This window comes from Struthio camelus, chromosome 3 (assembly GCF_040807025.1).
Source record: "Struthio camelus isolate bStrCam1 chromosome 3, bStrCam1.hap1, whole genome shotgun sequence".
In the NCBI taxonomy this organism is placed as follows: Eukaryota; Metazoa; Chordata; class Aves; order Struthioniformes; family Struthionidae; genus Struthio; species Struthio camelus.
Window position 1 is genome coordinate 91,675,669 of NC_090944.1, and position 16,954 is coordinate 91,692,622.

The 16,954-nt window shown below is 42.9% G+C and overlaps 1 protein-coding gene and 1 long non-coding RNA gene across 3 annotated transcripts in view; one reads left to right on the forward strand and one right to left on the reverse strand.

Annotated features, from left to right (window-relative positions):
- Positions 1–294: 294 nt before the first annotated feature.
- On the reverse strand, positions 295–2,103 carry LOC138066583 (uncharacterized). 2 transcript variants are annotated; one of them, XR_011139896.1, is made up of 4 exons: positions 1,973–2,082; positions 1,557–1,815; positions 1,267–1,454; positions 295–1,051 (listed from the first exon to the last, which is right to left on the reverse strand). It is a non-coding gene; the product is annotated as an uncharacterized lncRNA (long non-coding RNA). The 2 variants fall into 2 exon arrangements; XR_011139895.1 differs by having other exon boundaries at positions 297–1,048; positions 1,973–2,103.
- Positions 2,104–2,490: 387 nt separating this feature from the next.
- GALNT2 (polypeptide N-acetylgalactosaminyltransferase 2) overlaps positions 2,491–16,954 on the forward strand; it is a 103,165-nt gene continuing 88,701 nt past the window's right edge. The window contains exon 1 of the mRNA XM_068939050.1: positions 2,491–2,723. Within this exon, the coding sequence (XP_068795151.1) occupies positions 2,613–2,723 (111 nt within the window). The 5' untranslated portion in view covers positions 2,491–2,612. The remainder of the gene's footprint in view (positions 2,724–16,954) is intronic.

Below are 16,954 nucleotides of genomic sequence, written 5' to 3' on the forward strand. Positions count from 1 at the left end.
TCCTGGGCTGCTGAGACTGCTCCAAACTGTAGAAAATCTTGCCAAAGAGAATTTAGCCTTTGGGGTGGTGCGTGTGTGTGTCTCTTTTTATACACTGGCACAAGCAGTGCTGTTGCAGCATTTGTGCTCACTTGCATCAACCACACCTTGGGATAAATCAAAGTCTGGTCCAGAACATCTGCATGTCTGCTGGCAGCCCATACTCTCAAGTGCACCTCATTTCAAGAGATAGCAGTTACTTGATTCCAAAACTTGTAATTGCGTGTCTTTCTCCATCTCTCCCCAAAAGCAAGAATCATGGTGCCATGTTTATTGAAACAGTCATTTGCACTAAAGAAAGAAATCTCTTTATGACACTTTACACTTCTTGAATGAATACTTATTTGGAAGGTCTTCCTTTGTCTTTTCACCCATCTCATCTCTCCACCAAGACTTTGGCAGGTGGGAAGGTATGCCGCTACTCACTGAAACCTTTGCATGCCAGACAACTTCTGCCCAGGCAGAGCCAATAATGACATGAAAGAATCACTTCTCAGCTACTGTGCCTGTTCAGGCCTCTGCTTCTCTGATGAGATTGTCAGCAGACTGACTGACTATTAGCCAATGTGCTGTTAGGCAGGTGAGCCAGGCTTTTAAACGCCATTTCTACTGGCTACCGTTTATTTCCCTGCTAATGCAGCAGAATTTCTGCCAGGCCGAATGCTGGGCCCCCGCCACACCCCAGCACTGCTTGGAGTCCACTCTTCTAGAGAGGCTTGGTAGCCTTTGGTGCAAACGGACTGGCAGAAGGGCAGCTGGACTGGTGGAGGTCTGACATTGGTATAGACAGAAGGAGCACAGAAATGTGGAGTCAGTTAGAACGGGAGGCAATAAAACAGTCTATCGAAGAAATATGGAGAGATGACAGAGCAAACCTTTAAAAATCAGGAATGTCATACTGTGGCTGTAAAATAGTGGTGCTGTTTAATTGTTAGCGAATGCATCTCTTCCCTTTTTAGTTTCGCCTTCTGGCTTCTTGCTGCCTCACTGCAGGATAAGATAGCAGCTACTGCTGAAAAACAGGAAACTCAGTTGCACGGAAAAAGAGCATCAAACATGAATTGTGCACACACAAGTCAGTGAACATGTGAAGTCACTGAGAGCCAGAAGCCGTGCAGCGTCTGTCCTGAGGTGTTTAAGGGTGGAACTGGGTAAGCGGGAAGAAAGGTATTTTACCAGGCAATGTCCCCAAACCAACAGCCCAGCGGGTAGGAGCGGAGCCCTTACCTGGTTAGACCTCCTGGGACGATCCCTGGAGCTCCCTTGGCCCTGCGTGGGGACCGCAGTGCCCAACTGGGGCTGCTACGCGGGCTACCACGGTGACCCCAGCAGCGCATGGGGGAGCAGGTGCCTGACCTCAGGGGTACAGCTGGCTTGTCAGGACCTTGAAGTCTGCCGTAAGGCCAGAGAAAAACCTGATGGGTAATGTGAGAAAGATCGAGGCTTATCAAAAGAGCTGCAGATACCTGTCATCTGGAGGACACTAGGCATCATTCAGCACGACATTGCTTTCTCACCTTTGCCTAGGACAATTCGCGCTAGGAAACCCTCTTGCTGGCGAGGTAATAGACTCACATCACGCAGCACCGGGGCCCTACTAGAGGGGTGACGAAGACAGCCTCACTGCCTGCCTCGAGGGACTTCAGGCAACACCTCTGGATAGCACGTTTCTAGTCACTGCTCTTCGGCGAGAAGAGTAAGAAGAGACACACGGACAGCACCAGCGGTGGCCAGCCCGGAGCTTCTGCGCAGTCCTTTCGTATAAAATCAGCCCAGCTGTAACCCGCGACAGAGGCCGAGAGCGAGTCAAACCATAAGAGAAAGGACGGACTCCCCCCCCCCGCCCCGCCCCGCGCTAGGCCCGGCAGGCGGAGGCTGCGCCCGCGGAGGCGCAGCTATCGCTCAATCCCCAGCCCCCGCCGGCCCCTCTTACCCCTCAGCTCCCGGCCCCGCAGCCGCCGCCACCCGAAAAGCCCCCGGCCGGCGGCTCCGCGCGGGGCGAGCCCGCAGGCGCCGCCGCCCGGCACAGGGGGCAGCGGCGGCGGCGCGCAGCCGTTGGGCGGGAGGCGCGTGCGGCGGGGCGGCCGGTAGGGGCCGCGGCCGGTAGGGGCCGCGCCCTGCCGCGACGGGCCGGCGGGCGGAGGGGGCGGGGCCGCGCCGCCCGCTCCCGGTCCCGCTCCCGGTCCCGCTCCGCGCTCCCCGCGGCGCCCTCCCGCCGGCGCCTCGCCGGGCTCCCCGCGAGGGGGCAGCGGGGGCGCTCCCCTCTGCTCCCCTCCGCTCCCCTCCGCTCCGCTCGGCGGTGAGGGGAAAGGGGTTGGGGGGGGCCGGCGGGCGGCGCGGCGTGCTGCAACCATGGCGACGGCGGTGGCCCCGCCCCGGGCCGGCCCGCCCCCCGCGGGGCCGGGCGGCGCGGGATTGGTCGGGGGGCGGGCGCTCGCCCTCTGCCCCCTGACCCTGCGCGGCGGCGGCGGCGGCGGCGGCGGCGGCGGCGGCGGCAGGAGCGGAGGTGGCGGTTGCTGCTGGCCGTTTCCTGGTGGCCTGACGGCGAGCGGCGAGGAGGAGAAGGAAGAAGGATGCGGCGCAGGTCTCGGCTGCTGCTGTGCTTCGCCTTCCTCTGGGTGTTGGGCATCGCCTACTACATGTACTCGGGGGGCAGCGCCGCGCTGGCCGGCGGCGGCAGGAAGGTGAGAGCCGGGCGCGGGAGGCGCCCCCGCTGCCAGCCGGGCCGGGGCCGGGGGCAATGCCGGGGCCGAGGCGGCGGGGAAGCCCCTGGCCCGTGGGGGGGAGGCGGCTCGCCCTCGCCTCGCGGCGGGCAGAAACTCGCCCGCGGTTCTTTGCTGCCCGCTCTCCCTCCCCTCCCCGCCCCGTTCAGCCCTTGCTTGTGTCCTCCCGCCCGTTTCCACGAGGCAGGCGGTTTCTTTGTGGACTTCAGCCTGTTTCCAGCCTCGTCACGTCGCTCTTCGCCCAACGGCGGCGAGCCACGTCCCGGCGGGCCGGGGGGAAGTTCGCGGGGGGAGCGGAGCGGGCGGCGGCTGGGCCCCGCTCCCCTTGCCCCGGCCGCGCCGTCCCCGCCGGCCTGGCGTCCCCCCCCTCCGCCCCGACCACCGCCGTGGGCGTTCAGGCTCATTTCTCAACCTAGAGAATACGCGTGGATTTGAGCCGCGAATATTACCCCCCCCCACACACCCCTTGTCCTTTTTAGATGCGTAGCGGTTTCCTTTCTTCTCGTCGTTATGCCTAAAAGACTCGGTTTTCAGCTCGGTTTTGCAATGTTCCAGGAAATAGCTGAATTTGTCACCTTTCATGTGGATGGTGTGCCTTTCTTTTCTTTTCTTTTTTTTTTTCCCCCCCCTTTTTATGGCTAGCTTACTAATTTTCAAGAAGTTGCCTGTTGACAGTACAGGAGTAATTTTGTGTAATTCTGCCCCCTGACTTATTTAAAAAAATGCTTCAGTATGTTATAATAGTTCATTGATCGGGGAAAATGGATGGTAGTGTCCTGAGTTAAGTACTCTTACAGTTTGCATCTGTGCCAATCCACAGTTTTATTGTGGGGTAGTGTTTGAAGCTGCAACTTTATCTACTAATTCTGTTTAGAAAAATTAATTATGAATGCTGAAGGTATTATTATCAGTGTAAACTGGTAAAGCTAGGTGCTCTTGGACACTGTTTTTCCAGTCTTATGTCATGGAATAGGAAAGGTGGCAAAACATTTGATTGCGTTTTGTTTCAAAAAAAAAAAAATCCCCAAACAAACCCAGAAATGGGAAGATGGCAAGTGAACTAAGTGCACCATGGTTAAGCAGCTTTTTCTGCTAAGAAATGGCATTCTCTTTTTAAAAATATGGATAGTAATGTTTCTTAAGTCTAGTAATGTAGGCCAAGAGAGATCTTTTGGTGGTTGCTGTGCGCCAGTTCAGCTCAGAAGGGCATATATTCCAGGTTTTAAAAAAAAAAAAAACCTACTGATGTGGCGAATCATGGAAGCAAATAAGGTTACTTACCTGAGTGAGGGTCCACCGAATGAGTCTGTGCATTGATAACTGCCTTGGTGTTCTGCTGTGCCCTGTTATATTCTCCCTCACCACCCCAGTTTAGGAACGTGCTCTACAGCAACTTTTGACGTAATACACTGAAGTCAGTGTTAAATGTGTATTACTAAATACAAGCTCTTAGTCTTTCAAAGTAGATACAGTAGCAGAAATAGATCAAGCATGTGATTAAAAAGTAAGGCAGTAGCCTAAAGCTTTTCTTGAGGAACCACCAGGGTGTATTTAGGAAGTAGAAGCAATCTTAGGCTGCTGCTGATGTATAATGGGATAAAGAAAAGCTGTCTAAGGCGAATAAAATATATTTTCCCATGTACAAACTTAACTCTTATAGTAATTTTCATTTGGAGTTTCCAGACAGACTTGCAAATGAGTTCAGTTCATTTTTACTGCTGGGAAAACTGCAGTGTGGGGATAATGATTTGCCCAAGGTCACCTAGAAGGCCAGGTGAGAATAAAATAGAACAGAAACCAGTTTTTCTGAGTACAAATCTGGTGCCTAATCTACTAGAACCTGCTGCTGTTTATTATTGACATTAGTAAGACTTCCTATTATGGTTTTATTAAGAGACGTGTGATGTTGCTCCTCGTCTTGGTGTTGTATAATCTGTTACCATTCTGCTCAAAAATTGGTAAACCTTACTTGTCCGGGAAAGTGGGACAGTTTAAGCAAAGATAATTTTAAAAAATGAGACGTTTCATAGGCTTGAGCTGAAACTCAGTGCTAGGTTTCAAAGTATGAAAGTCTAAAGTAAGGCCATGATAAGGAAGAAAATATGTACTGTGACCACAAGAAGCAAGTGGGGAAATTAACAATTATATGTGGATTGGTGGTTTAGGATTCTATTTTCTGTCAGCCAAGCGTAAAATTTAATCGTGGGCTTTGGAATAGTGTAGCAAATGTAAGAAGAGGAAGATGTGTGTAACATAATAGCTATTGAAATCTCAGTAAAAGACTTATTAACTCAGTGTCAGACCCTGATATAAAGCAAAAGCACAAACTAGCTTAAACTTATGAACAGAACCCCTGCTGTGGTAGATTTCTTGGTCTGTATAACTTCATGTAGTCCTTATTACTCTTCTACTATTCCAATGTAACAAAAAGACAGTTGCTTGCAGAATGTCAAGCATTCTGCAATAGATTGAAGTATTTGCTTTATTCAGCCTGTAAAATTACGAAAGCTAGAAGGGGATAGTTCTTCATTTGTGTGAATCAGTAATTTGCATCTTAATTACAGCTCTGGTTGTACAAACTATGTTTTTCCGTATGGATGGCACCATGTACGAACCTAGCATGCAATCCAGACTTATTGAACTTGTTTGGTACTGCATCCACTCCTGTGAAGTGATGAGTACCATCAATTCCTGTTACTTTCAGTAGAGCTGAAGACGTTTGCTGTTTTCCAGGACTGCACCTGAGTAAGATAAAGTAGGGGTTTATTTGTTTATTCCTGACTGGAGTAGTGTCAGAGTTGCTGTAAGCTTCTGCTTATTCTGATTCTCCCTTTACAGCCTTTCAAATTAGATCTGAAGTTATTTGGATGTTGCAGCGTGCAGTGTAGCACTGCCTAAGTTCTTGGCCTCTGGCAACAGTAGTGGAAGCAGCCTTGGTAGGCTGTGTGCAGCAGGAGCCGAGCCTGTATGAGTGGAGCTTACAAAAGCATGCAAAGTAGAAGCTGCCTCGGGAGTAAATAATAATAAAGAACATGAAGGAGCAAGGCTTCATATTCTGGACCTAGGCACCAAACTGGTAGAAAGAAATTACTTCCTCTACTTCTGGAATTGGTGTGTGACAATCCTCCCCCCACCCCCACCCCCTTCTGAAGGGTAAAGTCTAGGCTTTTCATTCAAAACATGGTTAGAAGTGGCAATTTCTTTCTCTCTCTTTTTTTTTTTTCTTGGTAGATCTCTGATTAAAATGATTGTCAGTGTGAGAGAGCCATGGGTTCAGTTCACTGCTACTTTGCCAGCCAGATCAGTAGGTTGTAGATTGGAAAGAGCAAGTCTGATTCACTTAATGGTTAGAGAAATGGTTCCCAAAATGGAGGCTCTGACACAGAGGTAAGGTTGCAAGCCCGACAGTTCTAAAACTTAAAAACAAGTAGGCTAGTGTTGTTTCCACTCTGTGTTTTCCGTTAAATAGCCTTTGGAACGGACGCTGGAACTTCCCTGCTTTTCTTGGGTGGATTTCCTAACCTAGGGTAAAAGTGGTTCACGCTCACTGTCTCAGACTTGCACAAAATGGAGCAACTTCTACAAGATGGTTAGAAAGCTAGTCGTGCCCTCCCGAGCCAACATCATCCTGATCATTGCCCCTGCTAAGACTGGTGTGAATTTGAATCTGTATTAAAAAAAAAAAAAAATCCAATTAAACTTTCTCACAAACTTTGCAACAGCAAAGTTTGTTGCAAACTTTGCAACAGCCTAGTTCTTTAACTCACAACACATCTCCTGGATTCAGACTTTTTTTTTTCTTTTTTTTAAAAAGAACTTGCTCTAGTAGGTGTTCTTGAAGTTGGCCTGTTGAATTGAACCCTTGCGGCAGGACATGGGAATGACTACATCTTGTTGAAGGCACCAAAGGCTTCACCACTGCCAAGACTGAAATCCTCGCAGGTGTGCCCTGAAGGAGACCTATAGGCAGAAAGGTGACTTACTGTTGAAAGCTAAGGCATCAAGAGATGGCTGCTCGGTTAAGCTGCCAATGAGCCAAGGCTTGGAGGCTTCTGGATTTAAGTTCCAGAGTACTGTCAAGCTTTCACCTATTGCCATTTAAAGAATCTCTCTTTTTTTTTTTTTTTTTTTTTGCCATCCTCCTCTGTGCACCTTCCCTCCCCCCCCCCCCCCCCCCCCAGCCCACAAATCTTATTGTCTAGAGACAGAGGCTAAAAGTAATATTTCAGTAATTAGAGATGGGTAACTTTTGCCAGTGCTCCTTAAAATTAGAAATAGCCTTTCTAATCTCTCTCCCCCCCCCCCCCCCCCCCGAAAACCTCCAGCTTGGATTAGAAGCTTGTTGCTTTCTTGGCTCACCAAGTTTTCTGGGTGTAATGGAATGAATTGGAGAAATCCTGATTTATGATTAGTAGAGCCACAAGGAGGCAGGCTTTTCCTGCAGAACTGGTTATTACCTTACATATAGTATTTTTCTTTCTGTATTTTTTTTTTTTGGAGAGGACTTTTGATAGGTGGCTTTACTATGAAGCTAGCTAAGATGGAATACATGCAAAGGGAAAAGGGGATGCTTTGCCTCAAGAACGTGGTTCTTTAAAGGGAACTTGGTCAGATTGGGACAGTAGCGGAGGAGGAAGCAAGTTGCTTTTTTGTAAGTTCAGTGAAGACAAGATCTTAGAATTAATTCTTTTTAGCATATGCAAAGCTTTCTTTCATCTTTTTTCCTTTTTGGGAACCCATATATACTTTCAGTTTATGTTAAATGAGGCATACTTAATGACAGTATGAAGGAGAACAAGAGTTACTTATCCTACAAATCTAGTGTGCCTAAGTCTGAAGGTTTAAGTGGGAGAGGAAGAAGGAAATGTGTTTTAACTTTAGGTAGGTTACACTATTTTGGTCAGAAAATGAAACTATGAGGTGTAACTTCTTTGACAGTTTCTTTCCAGGAGTGAGAAGGCAGTAGAGCTTCTAGGGGTACTTCTTTTTGAAAGAGGTGGAGGGGTTAAAAATAACCTTCTCAATTTTGCTGCCCCCTTTTGTCTAGGGAAGACATTACCCCTTTTAACTGCTCAATACTGAGAGTTTAATTTGTTGCACCATTTTTAAAGGCAAATCCAGTTCCTCATACAGTGTGACATTGGATGTGATTTCCAGTACCTTAATCTTTAGACAAGTGAAGATATCAAAGACCAAGAAGTCAAATTATCACATGTCATTTTTGTGGCATTCACGTCCTAGAAAGTGCAAGAAGATAACAAAGGATGTTCCTCTGTTTAACAGGTAACAGTTTTTACTGTCTAATAGACGCTTTTCTTCTATATAATCCTTAGTAAATGGAAAGAGATGAAATGCCCAATCACTTTGATGCTAAAGCTCTCCTTCTTTCACTGGAGTGTGAAAACGATTCTCTGAAGTTTGTCATACATGTATGTTCTTACTTTAAAATATGTCACTTCATAAAATGACTCTCTTGTGGGGTAGCTCTGTCAATTATCTTTGTAGGTTATTCTTCTCATGAAATTTAAGTTCAGGTGTGACGGAAAGACAGTCATATGCAAGTGCTGTGCAGTCTGTTTAGATCTGCTGTCGTGTTAGGCTCTTCCCCTTTTCCTCTCTGCTTTTTGAAATGCTTCTGTAGGAAGTTTTGCATTGCTATGGAGGGGTAGTGAGAAACTGATTCTTAGGTAGAAGATGCTTCCCCCACCACTCTTTCTCCAGTTTAGAAACTGATGTCTCTGGCTTTGCTTCCTAAATGGACAAGTGGAGCTGGGCTGTAGACCCTTACAGAAGGGATTGTGAGGCGGGGGGAATGGTTTATTGCTAGTTTTATCAATATGAAACCTCGGAAAACAGGTTAGTTAATCTACTTTCCTTCAGCTTTTCCTCTTATGTGGGTATTGTAATTATTAGTTACTGGCTGTGCTTCTCAGTGTTGTTCTATTGTTAATTTGCTTTGCTGCTTACTGTGCTCTCTATGTACAGCAATTTAAAAGTTGTAGTGATGTTCTTTGAGAGATGTAGCTTAAGAAATTAAGTAGTGAAATGAGGTGTGCATGTACCTGTTCTATCTTCTTGTCAGTCATGCATTTTGAGATCGATTGTAAATAAACTCCAGTCATTCTTTCCTTGTATTCTAGCTCCTCCCAAGACACTGTTTGAAAAGTGATGTAACAACGCTATTTTTTTCTAATGGAAAATTACTTTTTTAATTTAGTAGAGGCACAGTATTACTTCATATGAAGTAAAAATCTTAAAGGTCATCTTAGTCATGATTATTAAAATGAAATTAAACTATCACTTAGTCTTTAGACCGATCTTAAAAGTATAAACCATGCGGACATAGGTTACAGAGAAATTCAGTCTTTGTCTTCCAAGTTAGATGATCCTTCCAATATTTTCCATAGAAATCCTTATTTTTCTTTTCTTCATCTACTCTTTCAATTCTTTCTTTGTTCCATAAGGCTATTTGGTATCCAAGTGTTTGTGTATAACTGATACTGTTTCATCAAGATGATGGTAGGTCACATCAGAAGTGTGGGACTGTCTGCTAGAAAGCCTGCTCACAACTGCCTTTCACAGAGTAGCTGGGATGTCTTTGTGCTGGGTGCCATGAGAGAGTAACCCTTGATGGTTGCGTGGAAACTGCTTAAAAACAATAGTTCTAGCAGACGGCCTGGAAAATGCGTTTGTGGCTGATACTTTGGCACCTGCATGCAATCATATAAAGAATTTCATGTGCGATACCTCAAGTTAACTGAAATCTGTTTTGAAACAAAACTTAAGGACACAGTTGAACATGCACAACTCGGGTGACGTGGTCAGATTAAGAAAAGATTTAAGTAGATCAAATCAACTTAAATAACCTGCTCTGGCACTAGTTTAGCTAGAATGGTGGTATGCATTGATATATAGCCAGGTCCAGTACCAAAAGATAATGCTGTTCAACTGACTAGACTGTGATAACTTGTTATTAAGTGTGACTTTTATTTGGAATTAGTGGAGAAGCTTTGTGGTGTTAATATGTTGGCAATGCCATGTGTTGGCAATACATGAGAATCCTAGAAATGAATTGGTAGGAAGTAGCAAGTCATTTTCATATTTTGCAGGGATATGGGGTTGAATTTCATTGTCTGAATGTATTGGGATAGCAGGGAAACGGAGTACCTTGGGTACTGCTCTTACAGAAGGAAACACTAAGCAAACTGTTTTGTTTTCTGATGTGCCATCATGTAACTCAGAGTGGTGGTATCTTAAGCTTTATACATTTTAAAATCTGAGTGCATCCTGTTATGCTGTTTGTTTTGAAATCAGTATCTGCTCATCTTCTCTTTTGCTTTTCCCTTTCATGTGAGCTTTCAAAGAAATAAGGAGTGAAGGGAGGAGGGAAGATGAAGAACATCTTGATGTGGACGTTTAAGTTTTTTTCATCTTGCACATTTGGGAATTTAAAGGCATAGCACTAGATACATATTAGAGATTGAATCGCATCTTGTTCCCTTTAGGCCCATAAGCTTTCTGCGCAAGAATGTTAATACCCTAGTCCTCTCCCTCTAAGTGGAAGTGAAGCTTTTTAAACTGGTGATTGTCATTTTGGGCATGAATTATTTTGTAAAAACTTGCCCATTACTGGTGCATGCTAAGTACATGCTTACCTCTTGCACTCCAAATGTCCACTGTCAGAGTAATCTTGCAGGGAATGAAGCAGTCTTTGTATACTTACTATGTCCAATGGCAGTTAATAGTCAGGAAAGTGAGAAATTCAGCATCTGTTTTCTTTCTAGAAACTGTAACTCTCACTTCCCCTGTTGGAATACAGCAGATTTTAAACTTCCAATGTGGCTTTAAAGTAGGCCTTTTTGGGCAGGGGGGATGGTTTACAACTTACATGATCATGATATATTGATTATTTTTCTCCCAAGGAAACCAAACTGAAGTGACCTGTTCAAATGATAGTAACTTGCATAGGCTATGTTCGTAGGTTGTCAACGCTTCCCCCGCGCCCCCCCCCCCCCCCGCTGCCTTTTCATCTCTAAACTCTTTATTTCCCCCAGTATCCCCTTCTACATAGCACTTCTGCGAAGTGCACAGGCTACCTTTGTTGTCATTTAAACAGGGTAAAACATGCTATTCCAAATACATACGCCACCCAGCAGAGGACACCTACATAAAGGAAGTACCCAGAGCAGATGTTAGTGTTTGACTTCATTTTTGAAGTTCAAATGGAAACATCAATGAGATGGTAACAGAACAGAAAGTCTGAATCTTGGAGCATTCCATATATCAGGAAAAACCGCTTTGCGATGCCCATCAAAGGCAATAATTTGGATTTATCTCTTTTATAACTATGTTCTCTCATGGCAGGGAGGGAAAAGAACTGACTGAAAAGGCTGCGGGTTTGATTGTTGTCTGACTTTTTAAAGTAATACAATCCAGGCACCTTTGTTTCAGGGAAAGCAAAGAGTTACTGGAGATTCTGCTAGGTCCAGGCATTAGCCAAAAGTATGATAATAGACTGTCTGCCTTTAGCAAGTAACAGAACTGCTTGAAACAAAAGAGTTTAGCTGAGGAAAGATTATAGAAAGAATTGGCATTAAGCTAATGCTATTGTGTACAAATCCTCAAAGAGTCATGACTTGATGAGGAGAAAATGTGTTCTGGTTGTATGAAGTTCCAGATGTTTATCCTTGCTAAAAATAATCAGCACTGCTGAAGTTAGAGTTGTTAAAATAAATTTGTTTTACCTGGCCTGTTGGTTTAAGAATACACGTGTGTGTGTGTGTGTGTGTGTGTGTGTATATATATGCATGTGTGTGAGTGTGTATTTTAGTGAAATATGAAGGCTTTTTAGATAGCTTGACTTTTCTTGCTTCTCGTAAGTTAAATGGAAAAGTCTGATCACTCACAAGTACGCTAGCACTCTCTTTAGACCTTGATGAGGAAAAGGAAAGTTTCCTTCCCATTAATCATTTGATTTGGCCGTAAACTGCTACCAAGTAATGGTGGACCAACCTATATAACCACTGATCCCTGTATAACCACTGGGGAATGTCTATATCGCAAAGCCCCTACTGCTGTAGGCAATCTTGCAAAAAATGCAGGGGCTATTGGATTACGGTATTCATCTGCTAGAGTGTTTCACAGAATCAGGATTGCGTATGTTCTCCAGACTGTAATAAAGTCCTTGTTATGTGGAGTAGTGTCTCTCTCCTGTTAAGGTGGAACGTTGCTGTCTTCATGTTTACCGTACTGGACTGTTCATAAGAAGCAAACTAGCTCATTTTTCTCCTGTGTTATCTACTTGTAGCACGTGTGTATGCATTCTCTGAAAGACTCCTCTGATGAGTGCTGTTGGAACACAGTGTGAGTTTTGAATTTTGGACTATTGCTTTGCTATGGAAATGCCATTGACAGGAAATTTCACCGTGTGATTTAGTCTTACCAAATTGGTGACTGACTCTTTCCTATATAGAGCAGTTACTACCCATATTTGGTATGTTAGTTGCTACTTTCTTGAAGTTTTAATTAAGGAGTGTTTTTAGTTCCTCTGGCACAGCATCTGACTTTCTCTTGATGTTCTTTGTAGATGACAACTCGGTGATGAACAGTAACTGTCTCAAGTGCAGTAAAAACCTCTTGAGAAAGCTGGAGACTGGTTCTGTTATTTGGTGTGCTCTTCAGAACCATTCTTAATGCCTCTAAAACTGCTAAATGTCTGTAAAAAGACTTTTTTCCCTTCTCCCCCCTGCCTTTCCTGTCAAATGTGAAGATACCACTGCATGCTGTGAACATTGTATATCTTGGATGTAGTGATCTGTTTTTTGCTTCACAGCAAAGTGGAGCTGAAGTCTGTGGTAAGGTTTCATTGGTCACAATCTCGAAAATGTTCTTCTCTAGAAACTATTTAAAAATGGGGGTTTGATACTACTGTTGCTTCAGATCTGAAGTTAGTTTTCTTTTCGTTTGCTAAGTTGTGTGATTTCTGTTAATGAGCATGTCACAAGAGGTTATAAGTCTTGTTAGAATAAAAAGGCATTGGGATCTGAAATAAGTATTTCAACTAAAAGTAGTTGGCAGTAGCCCAGAAAACAGTAACACTTTTTTTTCTCTCTTTAGGTTTTTTGCATGTCATTTTAAAAGCATTAAGTGAGGGGAAGGGATTTGCCCTTGGCCTCTTCATATTTAATATGACAGTAGAAAGTGCGCCTGAACCTTTTGGTATGGAAAATTAGGATAAGCTCAGGTGGTGTTTAGCTGAGTAGATTCTTAATGGGAAGACTACTGAACAGGTGGTATCACAAGATTTAGAAATATATAAGCAGACTAGTAGAAGTTTATATTGTTCAGGGGAGAAAACTTTTTGAAAGACTTGCCTGCAGTGATTCTCAATTTTGAGAGACTTAATGATGCATTGCTCTTGGTTAAGGTGCACTTGTTCAGTTATTCCCAGTGCTTTCTGAATGTTCTCTAGCAAGAAATAGGCAAGAGATTGATCTTGATGTTCATTTTCGGTTAGACATAAAGTATCCAGTTTTATACACAGTGAAAGCTTTGCTTGCTAAAAAATCCTTCTCAGTTACCTACTGAGATAACTAATCCAGATCATACATTTTAATGATGTTCTAGAAAGTGTTACTTGTGTCCTGGGAACAATAGCTAGCAAATCAAGATGATAGCATCAGTCTGCACTCATTAAATGTTCTTATATATGTGTTTGCATAGATATGTTCCCAGGAGTAAGAAACTTAACCGGAAATTATTTTCATGCACATTTGATCTTGGAATGTGATTTTTAATTATTATTAAAATTATTATAAAATTATCTCTTTAATAGCTGTAATTGTGTCAAACTGTGCCATGATTGTGTCTCTGTACCTTGATGTAGTGATGTGCCAAAATTTTGACTGTAATACTGTCTAGTCCCATGTTGTGTAAAAAGGCTGAATGGTCTTAACAAGTTATTTCTATACTGTGCTTTTAGAAAAGAGCTCTCTCCTAGTAGAATTTAAGATATGCGTGTGTGAAAGCTGGTTGTGATCTTCTTCAAGTAGAAATTCTCATGTGGCCATCTTCTGGTGTGATTCATTTAAAAAAAAAAACAAAAACAAAAACCTATCTGTCTAGACATATCCCAACCAGCTGTATTAGAGAACTGACTTGTACAGATTAAGACTTGCTAGCTGAATGTATTTTCAGAGATGATAATGTCTCGATTTATACATCACATAGGAAATATAGCTCAAGCTCGTCTCAGCCTTCAATAGTGAAGTGAAATGTGGCCTAGACCACTGTGCATTCAGAGGGAGACGGAGGCAAGAATGGCTGTGGTATTGTGAGTTTGGATGAGATACAGTAGTCAAGCTGTGCAGAGAAGCATGGCTTGTGTCTACTCTTAGGGCTGGTGATGTTGACTTCTTCTGAAACCTCCAGTTCACGCATGTGTAGTTTTGTTTAGAATTGTGATATTGCAATGTTTATTTCCAAAGGCGGAAACTCGGACATGGGCAGCAGTTTGGAAATAATGTGGAATTTGTTCAGATTAACTGTGATTGTAGGTGTCCTAGTTACTGAGAAGAGTTACCAGTGACAGATCTGGATAAGTACATAGGAAAATGATGTAAAACTGTCTTTCTTCCACTCCATTAATAATATATAACATGTAATGATTATTTTTTGTCAAAAACAGACAGAAACGTCCTTGGTTTTCCAAAAAGTGTGTTTTTAAAAAAAAAAAAAAAAAGTTAGGGATGTTAGATGAGTCTTGGGGTATCGGAATACTTCAGATGTTACTGCTTCTGAGTGATTTGCAATGCTGTGTGAGGACCTGTTGCTTCTCCATTACAGGTTGCTTTGAAAAGATTTTTTTTTTTTTTTTTTCAACAAGCTTCATGACTGACTTGGGTAGGTTTTCTGAAAACTTGTAAAATTATGTAAGGAAACAATGCTTTTAATGCACAGTTTGTGATGAAAGCTGAATAATATGATGAATAAATTGTGTTGGATGTTAGTGGAGTGTGTGCTAATGTGCAGGTGGTATTTTTAGGTCCCTCCTCCTTTAGAAATGACTAGTAGCACTGAATGAAATGATCTGTGCTTAAGCTGGCAACTTCTATGGATCACCCCAATCGATAGAAATACTGAAATTATATCAATTCTTGAAGACCTTAAGTACTCATTTACATATGCAAAACAGCTAAAACTATCTGGTTATCTTCACTCTTGTGCATGTTTTCAGCATTGTTTCCCATGTTCTTATTTTGAATTTATCCTTAATTCCCCTAGCCATTTGGCTGCGTCACTTTCCTCTTGTATTGCTATGGTATTTTGTCAGTACCTCTGGAGGGGGGGAGAAGGTTTTTTTTTTTTTTTTTTAAATGCCTTTTCCTAGGTAAGGCAGGTTTGTAGGTAGAGATTATCTTTTATTACATGAGTGAAGATAGATGTAAAACTGGTTTTGGCAAAATGAATGGTTTTACTAAAGACTCTGACCTTTATGTAGATAATGATACTTTGTTTGCTGCTGTTCCTCATACCATATGTGAACAAGTGCAGCTTTCTTTTTGCCTGGAAATGTGACCCTTGCTGCAGTAATACTGCTGACTGTCTGCAGTTCAAAGTGAGTTAGCTTTCTGTTTTCATCTTACCAGAGTAAAAGTAATGCCCTTCTTGTCATGAAGGGATGTTGTGGAGGGAGTATTTAAGAATCATTCTGGAAAATGCACTCTTACAGAAGCATGTTATCAGAATAGTTCTCCAGAGTGCTTAGTTAAATTCTTTTGTAGTTTTTGTGTGATTAGGTAGTGCTTGCGGATGTCAGTCTTCTACCACTGAACTCGTTTAGCCGGCTCCTTTGTCAGTTGAAGGAAGAAGAGCCCAATGGGAGAATTTTTGGAAGTATGTCAGTAAAACTGTTCTTCTGGCAACTGCACTATGTTTTCATTTAGAGTGTTCTCATGCTCTTATTGGCAGTAGACTACAGCAGCTGGGATGTCAGCATGTTTGCGTTCTTGTGACATGATTTATTCTTCTTTTTTTTGGCCTATCAGTTTAAGACCATAATTGTATAGTTGTTTCCTGTATCTGAATGGCCTTTTGCCATTACACAAATAGTGAAGAAAATAAGAATGAAATGGCCTGAAGTGCTAGTACTGGCTTCCCTTCTAGTTTTGGAAGTTACAGTGGTTATTGTATGCCTGGATGCTATATTTTGCCTATAGTTCAGTGATTTTTTTCCCAGCTCTGTCAGTAAACAGTGATGTTTGCCAGTTAATGGAGTGGTGCTAGTGTAGATAGAGCTACTGAAAAGTGTCCCAGTCATACTGTCTGAATAGGTAGGTACATGGTATGAGCTGTGTTTCTGCTGCTCCAGTGAAGACCAGCGTGTCTTCGTTTGCAGTCTTAATTTGTCCATGTTCGTGCCCTAGGTACTTCAGCCAAGAGTATTCTTGTTTTCTATTGAAGAAAACAATTACTGGCTCATAATCTAATAACAATGCAGATGCCTTTTAGCATCTTGGGGTTTGAGTAACTTATTGCTATCGTGTTTGTTAACAGTCATTCTGTTTTCAGATGATACAATGATGAGTAAAAGCTATGTACACATGAGGTGTGTTTAAACCGTTATTTTGATTCTGTCTGTTTCCAGAAGCACAGTTCTAATTCATATAACCAATTCCAATAATAGAGGTAACTTGTAAGGCATTTGTTGTGCTCTATTCCTCTGAGGGCTTAACAGTGTATAGCAGAAGCTGTATTAATTCTTCTCCACTTTCTGTGCTTTGCTCTTGGGTTTGTACTCAAATCTCTAGTGGCTGTGATCTTCTTTATCTTAACTTGTTTATATAGATTTTTTTCAATTGCATGTTCTTTTCCCTGGAAGTACCAAAAGCTACCGATATGGATATCGTGATAGTATTTCTGCCAAAAAGGAAAGGATGTATGGCGAATGCTTTTGGGAAAATCTGCTATTGCAGCAAAAGTTTAGTGAAGAAAAAGTTAGAGGGTCAGTTAATTGTTTTCCGTGGAGAGACATCAACCAGAAATTTAATGATTCTAGATTTAAGCATTAAATAATTAAAAGCTAGAGGAACAGTAAAAATAAGCTCAGTATTTTGAGGGTTTTGTTTAACAGGATAGTTTAAGTATTAGAACAATTTTAAATATTTTAAATTTAAAAACCTCAATGATAAAGT